The sequence below is a fragment of the Sinocyclocheilus rhinocerous genome, unplaced genomic scaffold (genome assembly GCF_001515625.1).
Source record: "Sinocyclocheilus rhinocerous isolate Xijiao unplaced genomic scaffold, SAMN03320098_v1.1 scaffold161, whole genome shotgun sequence".
NCBI lineage: Eukaryota > Metazoa > Chordata > Actinopteri > Cypriniformes > Cyprinidae > Sinocyclocheilus > Sinocyclocheilus rhinocerous.
In genome coordinates this window covers 126,652-146,739 of record NW_015627226.1, presented here as the reverse complement: position 1 = coordinate 146,739, position 20,088 = coordinate 126,652, and the positions used below count along the sequence as shown (strand labels likewise).

At 40.1% G+C, this 20,088-nt stretch overlaps 1 protein-coding gene across 1 annotated transcript; it reads left to right on the top strand.

Annotated features, from left to right (window-relative positions):
- The first annotated feature begins 437 nt into the window (after window positions 1-437).
- On the top strand, window positions 438-18,740 carry LOC107722599 (microfibril-associated glycoprotein 4-like). Its single transcript, XM_016531029.1, has 6 exons — window positions 438-443; window positions 3,294-3,295; window positions 17,661-17,675; window positions 17,754-17,850; window positions 18,154-18,321; window positions 18,401-18,740. The coding sequence occupies exons 4-6, from the start codon at window positions 17,769-17,771 to the stop codon at window positions 18,652-18,654; spliced, it is 504 nt and encodes a 167-aa protein (XP_016386515.1). The 5' UTR covers window positions 438-443; window positions 3,294-3,295; window positions 17,661-17,675; window positions 17,754-17,768; the 3' UTR covers window positions 18,655-18,740.
- Window positions 18,741-20,088: the final 1,348 nt, after the last annotated feature.

The window sequence follows — 20,088 nt, the reverse complement described above, 5'->3', positions numbered from 1 at the left end:
TTGATTGCATCATATAATAATTGCTGTTAATAGTGTTCATCGTCTGTTTGATTACATCATTAATTGAATTTTACCATACATTTCTGCCATATGTACATCAATTTGACATAGTCACCACTGACAAGCTACTACTAAATATATTGTAGAAACTTAATTTTCTGTAAAGCTGCTTTGCAATGATTTGTATCATGAAAAGCGCTGTACAAATAAACTTGAATTGAACTGAACTGAACCTCATAGACATTACACACACAGATTGACCCAAAATGCATTTGACATTCTGATCTTTCGCTGACTGAAGAACTAGCTCACAACATAATTCAAAAGCATATAAATGGGCCTGTAAGAATAATGAATCGAAACAAGACAGAAGTGTTTGGCTTCTGAGTTACTCACACATTGCATATATACAGTGATGAATCCGCTTCAAATGAAAGATGAAAGTGCTGTCAAATGATTAATCGCATCCAAAATAAAAGGGTTTATTTACATAATATATGTGTGTGTGTACTGTGTATATTTATTATGTAAATACACAAACATACTGTCACAGTCATGGACTTCTTTTGTTGTGTTTTCATTTAGTTTCTGTCGTCCTTTGATTAGTTCATTCAGTTCACCTGTGTTTGATTAGTTATCATCCTCACCTGTCTGTCCCTCGTTATCTCACCCTACTTAAGTTCCCCTTTCAGTTCAGTTAGCTGCCGGTTATTAGTTGTGTATGCTGCTTGTGTTACCTTGTGTTTTGTATGAATCTCCATCATTTTGGATTACTATTAAATGTTATTTGGATTACCTTCGTCTTTGTGTGCCTTCCTTCAACAACAGCGTGACACACACATGTATATATTTAAAAAATATTTACATGTATATATTTATTTATATTAATATATAATTTTTTATTATATAGAAATATTAATAATTTATATAAACAAAACATATTTTTCTTAAATATATACATGCATGTTTGTGTGTTTACATAATAAATGTACACACACATATATTATGTAAATAAACACTTTTATTTTGGATGCGATTAATCGTTTGACAGCACTAATATACACAGACAGACGACTCCCACTCACCCACAAAAAACAAACAAACAAAACATTGGTTCTGTACCACTCACGTTAATTACATATTTGGATTCAAAAGTGTGAATTTTGCAGCACTGATAATATTTTACGCACAAATATCGTCAAATTTAATTATGAATGGTAAAATGTTGTCTTCTTTTTTTAAGTGAATTCACATTTCTGAGTGGATGCACTTCTGGCACAACACTAACAACTAGAGGACACAACCTATTCCAGTACCTGGTAACATTTTACTGTAAGACAAGCTGTTGCGCCATCTTGTGGATATCAGACGACACATTTTTTTTAAGGGTTTCAAGTGTAGTGCTGAAACCCTGTTGTAATTGTTAGAATGGACAAGGATAAGTCATAGAGACTCACACCGTCTACAACTTCACCAAGGCTCGCCCCAATCGGCCTGACGGGGGAGCTACAGCGATCAAAAGTATGAAATCGCTCATAACTCCTAAACTGTTAGTTGCAGGCGCAAGTGTCTTATGTCTTTGGAATCCTTGACTCACGATGGACAAAACACATGCCTCGGATTCGATCGTCACCCTGGCGAAATTTCAGGAATTTTGGAAAACCTACTTTTGCGAACTAGGTTTTTCGCCTGCTCGAAACCAAACCAGTGTAGAAAGATTCTCTGGAGAGTAAATATCAATAATTATCAAAATAAAAAAGTTGAACTTTCGACTCACCATCGCAAAGGGACGCCAAAACGTTCGTAAGGAGCAGGGCCACCTTTACTAAAACGGCTTTAACTTTTGAATGGAATGAGATATCTTCGCCAAACTTGGGTAAAAACTGGCAGCACAATAGTAATAAAGCATAAAAATGATATTTCCTTGGTAAATTCCCTGAAATTGCAATTATAACCACTACATGGCAGCAGAGGACCACTAACGGGCTCTATCAACTCCCCAATATAGTACTTTTCACAGGTTTTGCTTTTAGATTTGCATTTAGAAATTATAAAACCATTTTTATTCGATTCCAAGTTTACCACTTTATTTATACAGCCATATTTTTTTCAATTATGCCAGATTATGATTACAGTGAAACCTGAAAAATACATATAAAGAGAAGACTTTCAGTAAGCATTTTGTTACCTGTCATTTATTTTAAATATATATATCCACAACAAAATGTGTGTGTGTGTGTGTGTGTGAACATGTTTAATGAGTATTAATATTATACTTCAACCATTTCATTTATGTGAGTTTTAAATACATAATGTAATACAAAATAAACAATGTAGGCTATGTACTTTACATTACAAATGCCAAAGGCGCCGAAGGCCTGGTAATTGCTGTTGTTACACTTACAGGACGATCAAATCCTTAATATTGACCAAATGTTTATTCCAAATAGCCACTTAATCATTCATTTTTGGTCTTTGCAATAGAAATGCTACAGCCTCTATAATTTCTTCAACAAAAACATGTGGACATTACAACCCTTACAAAAATTAACCATGGTTTTATCATTGCTTAATTTTCTTTTGTCTGATTTCTGAATGCTTCAGACAATAAAATCAATCAATTTGAGGGAGGGGGCACAACAATAGGCCTAGAATTCTGCTTAGGGCACCCATTTGGCCAGCAGCGGCCCTGAGTGTGTGTGAGCGCATTCTCTATCATGGCCTAGACCCTGACAGCATAGAAGTCAGCTAGACACAGTTCATGTCTCATATATCTATTCCCACTGAAGAGAATCGACACAGGAGCACAGAGCACACCAACTTCCAGCAAAGATTTCTAAAATACAGCTTGTAAATGCTCATTTGTAATACTATTTTCATTTTGCGTGCAGATGTGTCTTATTTTTGGACAATTCTCATCAGGCTCAATGAATTTCCACAGCTTTTCCAACTGTACTGATAAGACTTTTACCTGGCCAAAATATATATATATATTTTTTGTTAACGTTATGTTGCAACCATATGCTAAAACGCTTTCACTTATTTAGTCACAGAAATCTATATTCCATACCCCATAATGAGAAAGCAAAAAAAAAGTTTTTTTTTTAAATTAAAATTTGCAACTTAAACAAATCAACAATAAACTTCAATAAACTGCAGCAATGAATAAATTCATAACCACATTTACATTCACAAAATGCGATTCACAAATGCAAAACACTATTCACATAAGTGTGCACACAAAGGTTTGAATGTTTTACATGCTGAATGGATTTGAGTGTGTGTATTTTGAGACGTTCCTGGCAGGTCTGTTTCGTCTATAGTTGTGTCCCAATTCAGAGGCTGCATTTGAGGACCGTTCAGTTAAAACTCTAATACTCTCACATTGGTTTCCTGTTAAAGTTTAGAAGAGATGTCAACAACACACACTGTGCTCAGATCTTCCTCCTTTGCTAGAGATTGTGGTGCTCTCACATGTGTTTAGAAGTGATCTCAACAACTTTACAAAGTGTGCACCAAGTCAAATGTCTCAGTATTGAACTCAAACTTTCCTAATACTATACATTACAAATCAAAGTAGTCAAGAATTGTTAGTCAGTTTTGATAAAGGCATCTGGTACACAATTATTTCCAAGAACAAATAATGTGCCCTAAATGCACATAAACTGCACAGCTCTATTCTATTATTGTAAGGAAGTCATGACTTATATTTACATGCATGCAAAATGGGTTTTACAAGACAAACTTTTCAGTGTTAAACAAACAAGAGGAGAAAATGGTTTACACAAGTGTTACATTTGTTAAAGGAAAACATTTATCTTACACGTCAAACACTTATTTAGTGAAAAACCCCAATGTAACTTAAAGACAGACCAACCTCTGAGCAATGAAACATTTTTATAATGGAGTTTTGGAAGAGGTTACAGCGAGACAGTAAAGAGATCTCCCATGTTTCTCACACTACATTCTCATTTTGGACTCTTGTCTCTCAGAATTTCCTCATGTCTCAACTGTATCTATACTTGTATTTCTCCTAAGAAATTTTAGCACAAACATCGTTGAAACTAAAATGAGAGATACATGAGAATCACAACTAAGTTTCATGAGTTTAGGAAAAAAAACAACCGCTAGGCTCTCTATCTGAGTGCCAATTTTCACAACTTTTGGCCAAAGAGTATGGATTGCCATAGACTTCCATTCAAGAATAATAATAATAAGAAGTAGAATATAGATGGGAAAAAGCAACAGTTCGGGGCCAAAGCACTGCAAGCCCATCAAATACAGCTCGTGACTGCATGTTTAACTTGCATTTAATTTACCTCCAAAATGTGGGCCTTCATAATGTAAATTTCTTCTGTAACACAGAGGAGGAGTCTGAGAATCTGACAGATATAAGAGTGTTTGTGTCAGACTGAAGAACACAAACGGTGAGTTACTGCTTTATTCACAATTTACCTCAGAATATTCAGACATTAATACAACTTTCAGAAAAAAAAATATATATTAAAATAGACAATATAAAAATGTTTATATTATTTTCGTCTAGATAAAACAGATCTCTGCTGTGATCTTCTTAAGAATTATAAACTACAATTTCATGTCTATCCTTTTCACGTATTGTTGAGCTGGTTAATTTTGGTTGCTGTTAATATGGCATTATAGTAATGCAATACTTTTTAGAGAGAATAATTTCTACAGTAATCTAAATACACTGTTGTAGATGTCAGTAGTAGCCAGTAATTAATTACTTTCTTAAAATAATTTACCCAACACTGTTTATTCTCAGGAAAAGTCATTTCTTTAGAGGAATTGTTCTCAGTGATGCTCTTCCTCTCTGCAGGCGACTCTTTATCTGAGCATGATGGACAGAAGTTCACAACCTTAGACGAAGACCAAGACAACAATCAAAATAACTGTGCCAAACTTCATCTCGGGGCATTTTGGTACAAAAACTGTATTGATGTGAAAACAAACCCCAACGGTGTGTATATATGGGGAGAAGAAGACACCAATATCGGTATAGGGAATGTTTGGCCAACGTGGACGAATCGCAATGTTGGTATGAAATCCATCAGAATGAAGATCAAACCCGTGTCATAGAAACATTGCAGTGTTTAGAAACTGCTTCTTCCTTTTGATTTAATTACTTTTCACATAATGTGTTACACTGATACATATAATTATCATATGGCTGTGAAACATTTTCTACTTGAAAAGAATGCTCAAGACTCTAGATGGGACACTATTCCAGACATTCAGTGTAACTGAGGTTTGAATGTCCTTTGACTGAAGAACTTCTAGCACTGAACTGTGCAAGAGACATGTTTAGCTCTACTACATTGGTGTTCCTTCATAATTGTCAATTCATATATTTCATGTTACAGTTAATCATGATCCACTCTTTTCATGTGCATTTTATTCCCAAAGTATTCAGAAAACATTAATAAAACTTACACGGCAACTGTAACAACTGTCTCGTTTTGAATATTTTAATTCTGCCATAACACCAGAACAATAACAACAACGTTTAACAATGCATAACAAGGCTTACGCCCAGGGCGTAGCCAGAACTTTTTTTTTCCAAGATCCAGTGATTTCTTTGGTGTGTCCAAAAAATTAATACAAATAAATAAATAAAAAATAAGAAAGAAAAATTCCTGCTTAAAATCTAGAGAAAACCATTTCAATCATGACAACTCTCGGAACATTTTAGCATGGTGATGGATATGACAATGTAAATGTATTTGGTCTTGGCGGAACAGATCTGCTACGCTGCTGCTGAATTGCTGCTGCTGTTGGTTATTGCTGTAGTTGTAGATTATTACCATAGAACGTATTCATAATCTTCAATATTTAATTTATGTTTAAATAAATCCAAGTTTTTTTTTTATGACAGCCACCTTTTACATTTTTATATTTCAAAAAAACGAATTGGAGTAGAAATAGAGTTATGCAATTGTAAAGTTATTATCATAACTTTATTATTATTAAAACTTCACTCAGTGTAATTTAAGTGTTTGTATACAAACCAGGCATGTATATTGTACATTATTCGTTGAAATTATTTTTCTTTGAGAAAATGTGCAATTTACTGTACCTGATATATATCCAAAATAATTGATATTGAATTGAAATTGAATCAAATTGCAAGCTTGCGAATCAAACTGTGCAATTTGTGTCAAAACCCAGCCCTACTTAATATGGTGTGGTATCCATGTGAATAATGATTCTTTAACATAATTGATTAATATTAAATCATAATACACTGGGTTACACTTTAACTTCTTAAACTTAAGAAAACACACAAAAATTAAACTATACATCTTTACTAGGCAAGTTGAATGATCTAGTGAGAAAGTTGCATGAAATGAAATGATCAACTGGATGTACCTCTCCTAAACCGTGACTTGATCTGTGGTCTCGTGCGGATGTTTTAACATCCTGGTACGTAGTGATGTGTTGTTCAATTTGAACAAATCTTTAATATGACTCTGGAACATCAGGTTTTTTTTTTTTTATGCTCAAAAACAGTATATAAACAGTAATACAAATATCAACAAATAAAAATGATGTTGACAATGACAACAAAATAAAAAATAAAAATAAAAAAGGGTGTGTTTAATACATTACAAACTGGGGAAAAAACTATTTGAGAATTTTGTCATTAAAGATAGGAAAATAGTTACAAACAGATACAATTTTTAAACTATTTTGTTCTTAGACAATTGGATCAATGAAAGGTATTGCTCACATTCTTTCATGAAAACAAAAAAGAGAGGTCTGGAGTTTGAATATTTTGCATCTGTCAATGTGGAAATTTGCAAGCAGCAAAATCAGATTCACTACATAAAACTGTTATTTATTAGACTGTTCATACTCTGACCAGACTGACCAGCATCACGTCCTTCCAAAACAGGACAGACTCATACATTTTACTCCTAATGAAACCTAACACATCTTTCCAAAATGTCTTTGTAAATGAACATTTACAAAAGAGATGAAAAACAGTTTCAATAGAGTCATCACAAAAAGAGCAACTGGAGGATATATCACTTTTGAATTGCTTCATGTAGTCTGGGGAACATCGAGTCGTCTCAGTGAGGGATTCGTTCATTTTGTGTTGACCGCGCATGCGCAACATTCTTTTGGTTCTTTACAGGAAACAGAAATGATTAGTTCACTTTTCGAGTCTAAAGCCGTGTCCCAAATGGCACACTTCATGTGCACTTGCGGTCTTGCAGACTTACAATGGCCGCCACATGCACGTGTCCGTTAAGTGCTCTAGATCGTAGGGTGTGTCCCATTCATCATTTTACCTTTGCAGCCGCTATGCGCCCTCGATGCACACTGAGGTGAGCTCTGCGGCAGACTTCTACCCGACAGTAAAAGCGCCATTACATCATGAAAGTGTGGACTCAAAGGAAGACCGTGAGGTTTTAGGTTGCAATTTGGGATTTTTAGAAGAGCGGAGCGTAAAAGGAACAAATTTCAGGTTTCTTTTAAAATACTGAGAGACTCACTGTCTCAATATCAGAAAGAGGAAAAAGCAGCCAAATCAAGGTATTTTACTGAAATTATTAATAAAAACTGTCATAAACCGAAAAATATTTTTAACATTATTAATGCCACTATCAACCCTCCTTTTTGTTCTCTCCCTGATGTGTCTTCATCTATGTGTGAGGTTTTTCTCAAGTTTTTTGTTAATAAGATAAATGTTTTAAGATTGGCAATTAGTCTCTTTTTCTCTGATCCATCAATTCCTCCTAGCGCCTGGTAAGCTGTGCGGGGGCATAGGCTGGCAGAATGGGAAAAAGATCCACAAACAGAGCAAGAAATAGCTTTATGTCCCGTAAAGTGTCTGGTGATCAATTCGAGATCCACGACAGACCAGTCTAATCTGAGGTTGAAACGCTGAAGGTATAAAGCTGCCTTAGCTGAAAAATTCTTATGGTATTCGTAAAATAGGGAGCCTCCGTAATTAAGTGCCAGGTCTGATATGATCGCTGAATAGGTATCGAGTTCAATCCTCCGCTTAGGAAAAACCTCACATAGAGTGTCTCTGTACACGCCGAAAGCCACATTAAACTCCGCTAGAGACAAACTTTTAGAAAGTCTTGGGTCACATTCTTTGAGAACGACCGAGACATCACCACAGTCAACCACGCGTTTATCTAAGACTCCTGAAGAACACAGTAAAATTTTTATTAGGTTGATGTCGTTACCTGCGATTATTTTCTTCCTCAAACTTTGAGGAATACCTGCTGCCGGCGGGATGAAAGGAGCTCCCGAAGATGTAGCAGGTACAGCTAAGGCAAGGGTATGACGTGGCAGGAAGTCCTGGGAGAAACCAGCGGAGGTGTCTTGGAGAAGAGGTGTGGCTGAGGCTTGAATGTTGCATGGCTATCGTCGGCCAACACGTTGTTGGTGTTTTTTCAATGTATGCTTCAGACATGGGTCACGACGAGGCGTTCCCCCATAGCGACTTCGGGGGTTAAACTATTAATGCTAGGAATAGGGCTGTTATGCGGAGAAGAAAGATCGATAATTAATCTTTTTTTACCAGAATATTTACGAGTAGCGATACCTATCGGGTTTATACGAAATAAAGGAAAAGGAGAATTATGAAAAGGGCCGATGAGATATCCTTTGTCTAATTCTTTTTTTATCAACGTGTCTACGACTTCGGGCTCTTTGAGGGCTGACTGAAGATTTGTAGAAAAAAAATAGAGGAGGGAATAGCTGTAAGTCCTGCCATAAAGCCTTGAATTAGACCAGTAATGAGAAAATTAACAAAACCACGGTAGGGATGATTAGACAAAATATCAGACAATACTGGAACGTTGATTGGAGTTGATGGATGTTTATTCATCTTTTGGTAGAGTTGGGAGGAGCTTTGAACCTGCGGGGACAAACGGCTCTAGGATGACTATCGCCACAAATTTACAGTTAACGTAAGGACATACAGATTCGTTGAAATTTATACACGTGTGAGGTGAATTATCTTGATGTTTCACATGGCTCCGAGCAGGGTATTTCGACCCAGGAACAGGTTTTTTGGACTTGACTGGAGACCCCTGAGACGCCTGGTAAGCTGTGCGGGGGCATAGGCTGGCAGAATGGGAAAAAGATCCACAAACAGAGCAAGAAATAGCTTTATGTCCCGTAAAGTGTCTGCTGATCAATTCGAGATCCACGACAGACCAGTCTAATTTGAGGTTGAAACGCTGAAGGTATAAAGCTGCCTTAGCTGAAAAACTCTTATGGTATTCGTAAAATAGGGAGCCTCCGTAATTAAGTGCCAGGTCTGATATGATCGCTGAATAGGTATCGAGTTCAATCCTCCGCTTAGGAAAAACCTCACATAGAGTGTCTCTGTACACGCCGAAAGCCACATTAAACTCCGCTAGAGACAAACTTTTAGAAAGTCTTGGGTCACATTCTTTGAGAACGACCGAGACATCACCACAGTCAACCACGCGTTTATCTAAGACTCCTGAAGAACACAGTAAAATTTTTATTAGGTTGATGTCGTTACCTGCGATTATTTTCTTCCTCAAACTTTGAGGAATACCTGCTGCCGGCGGGATGAAAGGAGCTCCCGAAGATGTAGCAGGTACAGCTGAGGCAAGGGTATGACGTGGCAGGAAGTCCTGGGAGAAACCAGCGGAGGTGTCTTGGAGAAGAGGTGTGGCTGAGGCTTGAATGTTGCATGGCTATCGTCGGCCAACACGTTGTTGGTGTTTTTTCAATGTATGCTTCAGACATGGGTCACGACGAGGCGTTCCCCCATAGCGACCCCTAGAGGACACAGTGTCTCGTTCCCTACTCAGGGAACCATGGTTACATACGTAACCTGAGACGTTTTTAGTCAGTTTAATCCTATTACTGGCACTCAGCTTCAAGAAATAGTGGAGCACCTCAAGCCTTCTGGCTCTTCTACTGATATTATCCCTCCATTTTTTTCTTAAACAAGTCCTTGATGTTGTTGGCTCCCATCTTCTGATCATGTTAAATCGCTGTTTAGAAACTGGCATTATGCCTGATCTGCTAAAACATGCAACAGTTCACCCCTTCCAAAAACAAAACTTAGACTCCACAGTGTTAGGTAATTTTAGACCCATCTCCAATCTATCTTTTATTACGAAGATTTTGGAGAAAATAGTCCTCCAACTATTGCAAAGTTTTCTAGCTGCTAATGAAGTTTTTACATTTTTCAATCTGGGTTTAGAAAAAGTCATTCTGCTGAGACTGCATTGTTGAAGGTTTTTAATGATGTACTAATAACATGTGATTCTGGTGACTATGCTGTTCTTGTGCTTTTAGATTTAACTGCTGCTTTTGATACAGTAGATCATGCTGTTCTTATTGCCCGTTTGGAACATTGTGAAGGCATTACAGGCAGTGCACTGGAGTTGTTTAAATCTTATTTTACCAACAGAAGCTTCTCAGTTAAGATTGGAGAATACACCTCTAGTAATGCTGTTTTGTCGTGTGGGGTTCCTCAGGGCTCCATCTTGACCCCAATTCTATTTTCTCTTTACATGCTGCCACTCTGTTCTATTATTAGAAAACATGGGCTGTCATTCCATTGTTACGCTGATGACACACAAATTTATCTGCCTCTCAAGTGAAATTCAGATGGTTTGGATACCCTCTTGACCTGTTTGACTGATGTAAAGGCATGGCTTTCTTTAAACTTTCTGAATTTCAATGAGAGTAAAAAGTAAAGTAACTTTTTCTTTCTTTTAAAAATTTAAAGACTCTTTTAAAAGTTTGCAATAATCTTTTATCCTTGCATAATTCCCAGGTCTGTCGAGGTGTTGCAGGATGTAATGCAGTCCCATGTTGATCCATGATGTGTGAGATGACAATAAAATATAATAAATATATTAGAATAAAATAGACATTACTTTGTTATAATACAGAGTTTTATAATATATATAGATAACTATTATATATGACAATAAATATAATAACATATTAGAATATTACCTTATATATTACTTATAATAGTGCTTTATCATTAACATATCATACAACTATATATATATATATATATATATATATATATATATACTGAACTAGGGGCAAAAACAAAAGTGTTGCGTTTATAATTTTGTTCAGTGTATATATATATATATATATATATTTATATATATATATATAACTATATTGTATTTACTATTTAATATTGTGCGCAATCTGCCACGCCCACTGGAGTCTGATCAACAGGTCACGCATGTGCTGATAGCTCTGAAGTAAACTAACCTTGAAACATGATCTACTCCGAAGCAGGTTATTTTCAGAGAGTAAGTTGCTATGGCTACTTACATATCCTGAGAGTTACCTCAGTTTTAGGAAACGAAAGCTGAGTTTATCTGCTTACTTACCCTTAAACATACAGGGTATGTCACTTAACCTGCTTGCTGGAAAGTCTCAAAATACACAAACACAAATCCAAGATGACGATTTGCAAATGCACATTCAACAAACAATTTGTGAATGTAAAACATTCAAAACTTTGTTTGCTTACTTGTATATGAGTTTTGCATTCATGACACACATTTTCTGAAAGGAAATTTCATTTTTGGATTGTAGCAAAGTGATGGTTACTCCCAGGGATTCACAAGAAGAAATCTGGAAACTTTTACCCAGACTAATAATTTCAGACTTAAAGGAGTAATTCACTTCCAGAATGAAAATCCTGTCATCATTTGCTCTCCCTCCAAATATGCATGAGTTTCTTTCTTCTGTTGAACACAAAAAAAGATTTTATGAAAAATCCCCAAAATTGATGAGCCCCATTGACTTCCATATTAGGAAAAAAATACTATGGAAGTCAATGGTGCCCATCAACTGTTCGGATTTTTCAAAATATCTTCTTTTGTGTTCAACAGAATAAAGAAACTCATACAGGTTTGGAACAAGTGGAGGGAGAGTAAATGAAGACAAGATTTTCATTCTGGAAGTGAACTACTCCTTTAAGAAGCAAAAACAAAACAAATAAACCAATTCAGTTCATCAAACTTTAAAACACAGGACCTCAGAACACTGTGATGACTGTTGACTGATCATCAGAGTCACCGAGTCATTTGAGACCTCAAAGTGAAACCATGTAAAGCAGTCAATTAATTTTTATGGACTCCTTTTTAATGGCTAAATTAAATATGTGTGTAGTAAATGAAACCGCATTTTGGTAGGTACTAACCATTGCATACTGGGAACAGCCCACACCCAGCTTTGGAGAGGCTTTAACCCATTTGTTTAACCATCACTATTTTGATCCTTGTCAAAGATCTTTTCATTTACCAGTGGTGATAATGTTGTGACTGATCAGTGTAAGTGCATAAAATTTGGTGAAATGTCTTCAAGTGCACTGAAACATTTGCTCTCTATAATGTCCTAAGATGTATGTGTCACGCCCCTGGACTATCTGTGTGTGTTTTCCTCCCCATGTGATCCCTGTGACCTAGTTTCTCCCTCGTGATGATTGTGTTCATTGATTTCAGGTGTGTCTTGTCATTAGTCCCTCGTTATCCTGTGTATTTAAGCCCCAGTCTGTTCAGTCTGTGTTTGTCAGGTCTAATCGTCATGTTCGTGTGTCACCAGCCATTTATAATGTGGATTATTCCTTGTGTTTGGAGTTATTAAAGACTGTTGCTTTGATCCACGTCTCCACGTCGTTCCCTCCGACACAGTTCCTGACAGAAGACCTGACCGACAACAACAACAAAAAATGGTTTAGTTGCGTGTTTCCCCTCCGTTGTGTTTCCGCGTTTTGTTCAGTGTTTTGTTTTCTGGTTTTCCCCCATGGATCCCTTAGGACGCCTTCCTTCATCCTGAATACCTCCTCCTCCTGCTGGAGCAGGGGGAGAGATCTCTCGAGGGCCATACCGGACTGTTCCTGGATATCGCTCATCACACCAGCTACCCAGATGACGCACTCTGCGCATTTTACGATGCCAGCCTAAACACCACGTGCAGAGCGCTGTTGTCCAAAGATGGTCCTCGGGAGAATTTTGACGCCTTTGTGGAGTGGATACTGGCGAGAAACAGATCTCCATTCATCATCTGCACCGAGGATGATCTCGCCAGTTCTACTCTGGACCCAGAGCCCAGCCCACCATTACCCTGCTGCGTGAAGCCAAAGCCTGAGCCCACCGCAGACGGAGAGCCAAAGCCCGCCGTGACCGACGAGCCATTGCTGAAAAGAGCGACAGAGCTGAGGATTGCCAGAGCCTCACGTGATGTCTGACCAGGTGTGAGTGCCAGCAACGAAGAACGCCACGGAGAATTCCACAGTGGAGCACGAGAGCACGGAAGAAAGCCCCGCCCACTGCACCACCGCTGGGGGTGGCAGATATATATGCGGACATGCCCATTCTCCTCCCACCTTTCTCGAACTTTCCAGTCTGCCCTGAACTGTCTGCCAGCCCTGTCGTTCCCCTGTCTGACGCGCTCCCAGTGCTGGGAGTCGCGATTTGGTGTGTGTGGGCAGTGCACACCAACCCAGAGAGCCCGGAGGCTCACAAATGACCACCCACCCCCCACTCCTGCCTCCTCCACCACTGTCGTCTGGTAGCCCCTTTGCTCACCCTCAGCCCACCATCTGTGCGGTGCGAGCACCGCGGGTCTGCCAGTCTCTATTGTCGGCATGGCTGGAGAATCCCTTGCTTCCGCCTCCAGCCTCTGAGTCCCAGACTCCGCCTCAGCCCGTCGACCCAGCGGCTCCACCATTGCTCCTAGCTCCCTCCTCTCCATTGTGGCCCGTCAGTCCACCAGCTCCGCCGGGCTCCCTTGTCCCTCCGGCTCCGCCTTGGTCAGTTGTCGACCATCCGCTGCCTCGGCACCCCACTCCTCCGGCTTTGCCTCGTCCCTCTGTCCTTCTGGCTCTGTCAGGCTCCTCCTTCCCTTCGGCTCCTCCTCGGTCCTATGTCGCTCCGGCTCCACCGCGGCCTTCTGGATCCCCGCCTCCGTCTCGTTCGCCTGAGCCATCTGCTCCGCCTTGGCCCTCCGGATCCTCCCCGTCACCCTGGCTCATTGGCTCTCCGTCTCCGCCTCGGCCTCCTCCACCATGGCTACTCGCTCCATTGGCTCCACCGTGGGTCGCCTTCATGGCTGTGGCCTGGGTCCCGCCTGGCTGTGCCTGCTCCAAGTCCCTCCTGTCTCCTCCCTTCATCTGGTCCGCCCTGGACTCTGTTTGCCGTCCTCCTCCCAGGTGTCCCGAATCTCCTCCTGAGTTCCCCTCCGTCCCTCCCTTTGTTGTTCCTGCGGCGCGAGGATGCGCTGTCCGGGAGGGGGGCGAACTGTCATGCCCCTGGACTGTCTGTGTGTGTTTTCCTCCCCATCGCTTTATGTATCCCCCAATTGTAAGTCGCTTTGGATAAAAGCGTCTGCTAAATGACTAAATGTAAATGTAAATGTAAAATGTGATCCCTGTGACCTAGGTTCTCCCTCGTGATGATTGTGTTCATTGATTTCAGGTGTCTTGTCATTAGTCCCTCATTATCCTGTGTATTTAAGCCCCAGTCTGTTCAGTCTGTGTTTGTCAGATTTAATTGTCGTGTTCGTGTGTCACCAGCCATTTGTAAAGTGGATTATCCCTTGTGTTTGGAGTTATTAAAGACTGTTGCTTTGATCCACGTATCCGCGTCATTTCCTCCGACACAGTTCCTGACAGTATATGTAATAATAAAATATTTATCATAATGTACTTTAAATATCATTAAAAAATAATGTCAAAAAGTAAATCAGTACTATTGTTGCTCCCTTCATGGCTGTGGCCTGGGTCCCGCCTGGCTGTGCCTGCTCCAAGTCCCTCCTGTCTCCTCCCTTCATCTGGTCCGCCCTGGACTCTGTTTGCCGTCCTCCTCCCAGGTGTCCCGAATCTCCTCCTGAGTTCCCCTCCGTCCCTCCCTTTGTTGTTCCTGCGGCGCGAGGATGCGCTGTCCGGGAGGGGGGCGAACTGTCATGCCCCTGGACTGTCTGTGTGTGTTTTCCTCCCCATCGCTTTATGTATCCCCCAATTGTAAGTCGCTTTGGATAAAAGCGTCTGCTAAATGACTAAATGTAAATGTAAATGTAAAATGTGATCCCTGTGACCTAGGTTCTCCCTCGTGATGATTGTGTTCATTGATTTCAGGTGTCTTGTCATTAGTCCCTCATTATCCTGTGTATTTAAGCCCCAGTCTGTTCAGTCTGTGTTTGTCAGATTTAATTGTCGTGTTCGTGTGTCACCAGCCATTTGTAAAGTGGATTATCCCTTGTGTTTGGAGTTATTAAAGACTGTTGCTTTGATCCACGTATCCGCGTCATTTCCTCCGACACAGTTCCTGACAGTATATGTAATAATAAAATATTTATCATAATGTACTTTAAATATCATTAAAAAATAATGTCAAAAAGTAAATCAGTACTATTGTTGCTCATAATCAGCAGTAGTGACTGTAACAACGTTCGTAGATCGGGAAGAAGGAGGCGGGAACCAGCGAATATTTAAATATAAAACTTTAATAAACAAATGAACAAACACAAAATGATAGTAAAAGCGGCAGCCCCTCACGGACGACTTCCGCATAAAACAACAACATAAATAGTCCAGGCCTGGTCCTCTCACATCCAGCACTGTCGTCGCTCCTCCTTTTATCCTTCCAGAGCTCCTCCGTGGGACTCGAGACCAGTGAGTGGCGCAGGTGTCTCTCATTATCATAAACTCCACCGGCCTCACTCCATTCCCATGGCTCTCGGATCCGCCCCACTCATCACATACCCCCATCGCTCCTCGCAGGCTGGGGGGTAACCACGAGACTGCGCTCAACTCCCCCCCGGTGGCCCCGTCACAGCAGCCGCAGCACCTGGGGGTAAGGACAGACAAAGCGAGAGAAAAGGAGACGGAAGGATGAGGAGAGACAGACCCGAAAAAGAAAAAAAAATTATCGGTCCAGTTCCCGTACACACTGCCGCTTGGTCCTCAACCAGCTGAGAGGCTCTCACTCGCGGTGCCATGCGATGGTACTGGACATCTTTGGTGGACAGTTATGGCTCCTCCTGTTGAGGGCAGCCGGCAGCGAGTCCCCCGTTCCCTGCTCCTCCCCAAAAATGGCGGACGGCAGCAGGCTCTAGCCTCTTGGTGAATGGCACTGACTCCTCTGCTCCCTCTCAGATGGCAGCCACCCCTCCTCAACCCAGGAGCATGGCAGCGAGCCCTCCGTCCCACCTCGTCTTCCATCGTTCCAGCACCACCACCTCGGGCAGCCACCGGCGGTCTCTGCTCCTTCATACTGCCCGACCTCCTCAGCACCGCGATCCCCCTCAGCAGCGAGGGCTCTCTGACAGCGTGTCCCTCCTTCCTCCCAGGTTTAGGCACCAATGTAACAACGTTTGTAGATCAGGAAGAAGGAGGCGGGAACCAGTGAATATTTAAATATAAAACTTTAATAAACAATTGAACAAACACAAAATGAAAGTAAAAGCGGCAGCCCCTCGCGGACGACTGCTGCAAAAAAACAACATAAATAGCACAGGCCTGGACCTCTCTCGTCTTGCACTGTCGTCACTCCTCCTTTTATCCTTCTGGAGCTCCTCCATGGGACTCGAGACCGGTGAGTGGCGCAGGTGTCGCTCATTATCATTAACTCCACCGGTCTCGCTCCGTTCCCATGGCTCTTGGACCCACCCCACTCGTCACAGTGACGTTGTCAATTGCTGGAAATAGAGTCATCTGTGTCCATTTCCGTCACACGCTTGAGGCATTCAGCCAATCACAACGCACTGGATAGCTGGCCAATTACAGCACACCTCGCTTTTCAGAATGACGAGCTTTGTAAAAATTGACGCGTTTCAGAAAGGCAGGGCATAGAGGAGAAACAATAATGTACAGTATGTGGAAAATAATGTGTTTTTTTAACCTTAAACCGCATAAACACATTGCATTACACCAAATACACAAAATAATGTTATTTTTAGCAACATCATAGGAACCCTTTAATGTTCAGTCTCTCCTCTATCTATGTGCCAATTTTCACAACTTTCAACCAAATGGTTCTATGAACTGCCATAGACTTCCTTTCAAAAATAATAATAATAAGAAAAATGTAGCTGAAAAGCATCAGTTCGGGGCCAAAGCACTGCCAGCCCATCAAATACAGCTAGTGACTGCAGGTTTAACTTGCATTTAATTTGCCTCTAAAATGTGGGGTTTTGTAATGTAAATTTCTTCTGTAACACAGAGGAGGAGCCTGAGAATCTGACAGATACAAAGAGTGTTTGTGTCAGACTTGACACAAACGGTGAGTTCTTGCTTTATTCTTCATTTACAACACAGATAAAAAAAAACGATCTCTGCTGAGATCATCTGATTAGAGACCGAGGAGATGGCAGTAAGTTTATCAATAACTCTACATAACTGGAGGTGGCTTTAGCTTTCTTTTAGTGTGATGTTCATCTTTTTCTCTCTGTCTCTGTAGATGTTGGTGTTTTTAGCGGCTCTTCTCTCTGCTGTTCTGATGAGCGAATGCCATCACAGTGTAAAAAAGCCGGTCGACTGTACTGACCTTTATAAATCAGGACAAACAGTCAGTAAGACTTACTCCATCTATCCAACAGGTAACGCTCCGATCTGGGTTTACTGTGAGATGATCTCAAATAGGAAAATTCCATAGAAAGGAGGATGGACGGTATGAATGTGACTTTAGATCATTAAACACACATCAGCATTCATTCTGAATCATATATTCTCTATAAACCCATCACAGGTGATTCAGAGGAGAATGGACGGCAGTGTGAATTTCTATCGGCCGTGGAATCAGTACAAGAGAGGATTTGGGAATGTGGAGGGAGAATACTGGCTGGGTAAGATCTCACAGCGTGTGTCCGTTCACGAGTTCACACTTACATATAATAAATAGAGTAAAGGTTATGTGTATTTGGCGTGCTGTCTGAGGGGAGGGCTCCGAGCTCAGAATTTGGCCCGAACCCAGAGTCCAGAGTGTATATATATCTCTTATCTTGTTAATTGAGTTGATTACTGAATGTGCTCCTCTCGTGTTAATTATCTGAACGTGCTCCTCCCGAACTTTAATAAAACATAATTTTGTGTGGATGTTCATGTCCAGTGTTTGGTTGAAGGTGTTCTTCATGTGTGTGTATGATCAGGGCTGGAGAACATGTACCAGCTGACACGTAACAACAAGTACATGCTGAGAGTGGATCTGGAGGACTTTCAAGGAAATAAAGTGTTTGCTCTGTACTCGTCTTTCTCTGTGGGTCCTGAAGCTGGCGAGTATAAACTAAAAGTTTCTGGATTCAAAGATGGAGGTGCAGGTAGGATACTTTCATTTATACTCATGAAAACACATTTCCATTGGGTTACTGTCCTTAGTGACGCTTCTCTTCTCTGCAGGCGACTCTTTATCTGGCCATAATGGATTCAAGTTCTCCACCTTTGACAAAGACCAAGATGTCTATCAAAATAACTGTGCCAAACTGTATCTTGGGGGATTTTGGTACTCAGCCTGTCACGGTACAAACCCCAACGGTATGTATTTATGGGGTGAAGATTCCACCCTTTACGCCATTGGAAATGTTTGGTCAACATGGAAGGGTTACGCTGTTGGAATGAAATCCATCAGCATGAAGATCAAACGTGTGTCTTAGAAACATTACAGTTCTTCTCAGAAATAAACAACAAAACAATCAATTTAATGTTTAATTGTTTCCTGTTTTCTAATAACTGTGTAACTTAGTAAATCATGTAGGAAAATCACTATCATAATCTTATGACTGTTTATGAACTATTCTTTGTTTTTGGTCAAAATCATACAATTAGAATAAACTCCTGCACTGAAATCATTATGTCAGATGTGTTTATCTCCACAACAGACACCAGAAACACTAAATGAGAAATTCAGTGGAACCAGAGCTGCTGAGAAACCAATAATAAAAGGAGCATTAAAAACTCAGAAAGTGTTCTTATTAACCTCATAGACATTACACACACAGATCGACCCAAAATGCATTTGATATTCTGATCATAACTCCAGTTGTGTTCCATGGGATAATGCATCATAACCTCACATAAAATAATGCATGCAATTATTCCAATTTGCTTACTGCATGTTTCACTGACTGAAGAACTAGCTCACAACATTAGGCCCATTTATATGCTTTTGAATTATGAATTGAAACAAGACAGGAGTGTTTGGCTTCTGAGTTACTCACACATTGCATATACACAGTGTAGAGCCCGATGCTGAATGCTTTGCAAAGGAGAAATATTGTAAACGCCTCCCACTATATAATCGACTGTTGTATCAGATTTGCTTTTGCCACAATTCGAGGTGAAGACTTCTCGCTGTTTACTTTTGATTTTATTACTTATGAGTTATTGTTTTTAATAAAGCGAAACCATTTCCTATGGTGATGAGTTAAACTTCTTTTAAACAAGTCTCTGAGTATTTTATTGAGAGTAACCTATTATCTGAACTTGAATATAAATCTCCTGTCGAAGTCCCATAGCAGCACGGACACCGGGTGGGAAATCTTGAAACTTCTACTTCATCTCCCGATACAAGAGGTAAGGGCGTATTTATTCATTGCTACTGCTTGTGGGAAACAAAGATGTGAGTTAGAAGATTTATGAATTCCTTAATCGGTCTAGAAACATAACAACAGTGATGAATCAACTTTGTACCGCAAAGATAAACTTTATCTCTGTGTTTGGAAGAGACATTTTGGATTCAAACGAGTGAAATTTGCAGCATTGATCATATTTTATTCACAAAAATCGTCAAATTTAATTATCGAATATTCTGAGTGGATGCACTTCTGACACAACACTAACACAACCTGGTCAGGAGCCTGGTAATGTTTAAAGACCAGCTGTGGCGCAATCCTGTGGATATCAGACGACACACATCAGCAAACAGCATGCATGTATTTGTGTATATACAGTGGGTATAGAAAAAAAATCAGCCCCGTTTAAAATAATCACATTTTGTTGCTTTGCAGCCTGAAATGAAGACGGACACAGTTTTTGTTTTATCCAGCTGTATGTACTCAGTGCAACTTATAACATCCAAGTGAAAGATA

Bases quoted from the DNA above. Each gene is read 5' to 3' on its own strand.
- LOC107722599 (XM_016531029.1), top strand. From the start codon at position 17,769: ATGGACGGCAGTGTGAATTTCTATCGGCCGTGGAATCAGTACAAGAGA. The intron at 17,851-18,153 runs GTAAGATCTCAC...GTGTATGATCAG, and splicing joins GGAGGGAGAATACTGGCTGG to GGCTGGAGAACATGTACCAG. The intron at 18,322-18,400 runs GTAGGATACTTT...TCTTCTCTGCAG, and splicing joins ATTCAAAGATGGAGGTGCAG to GCGACTCTTTATCTGGCCAT.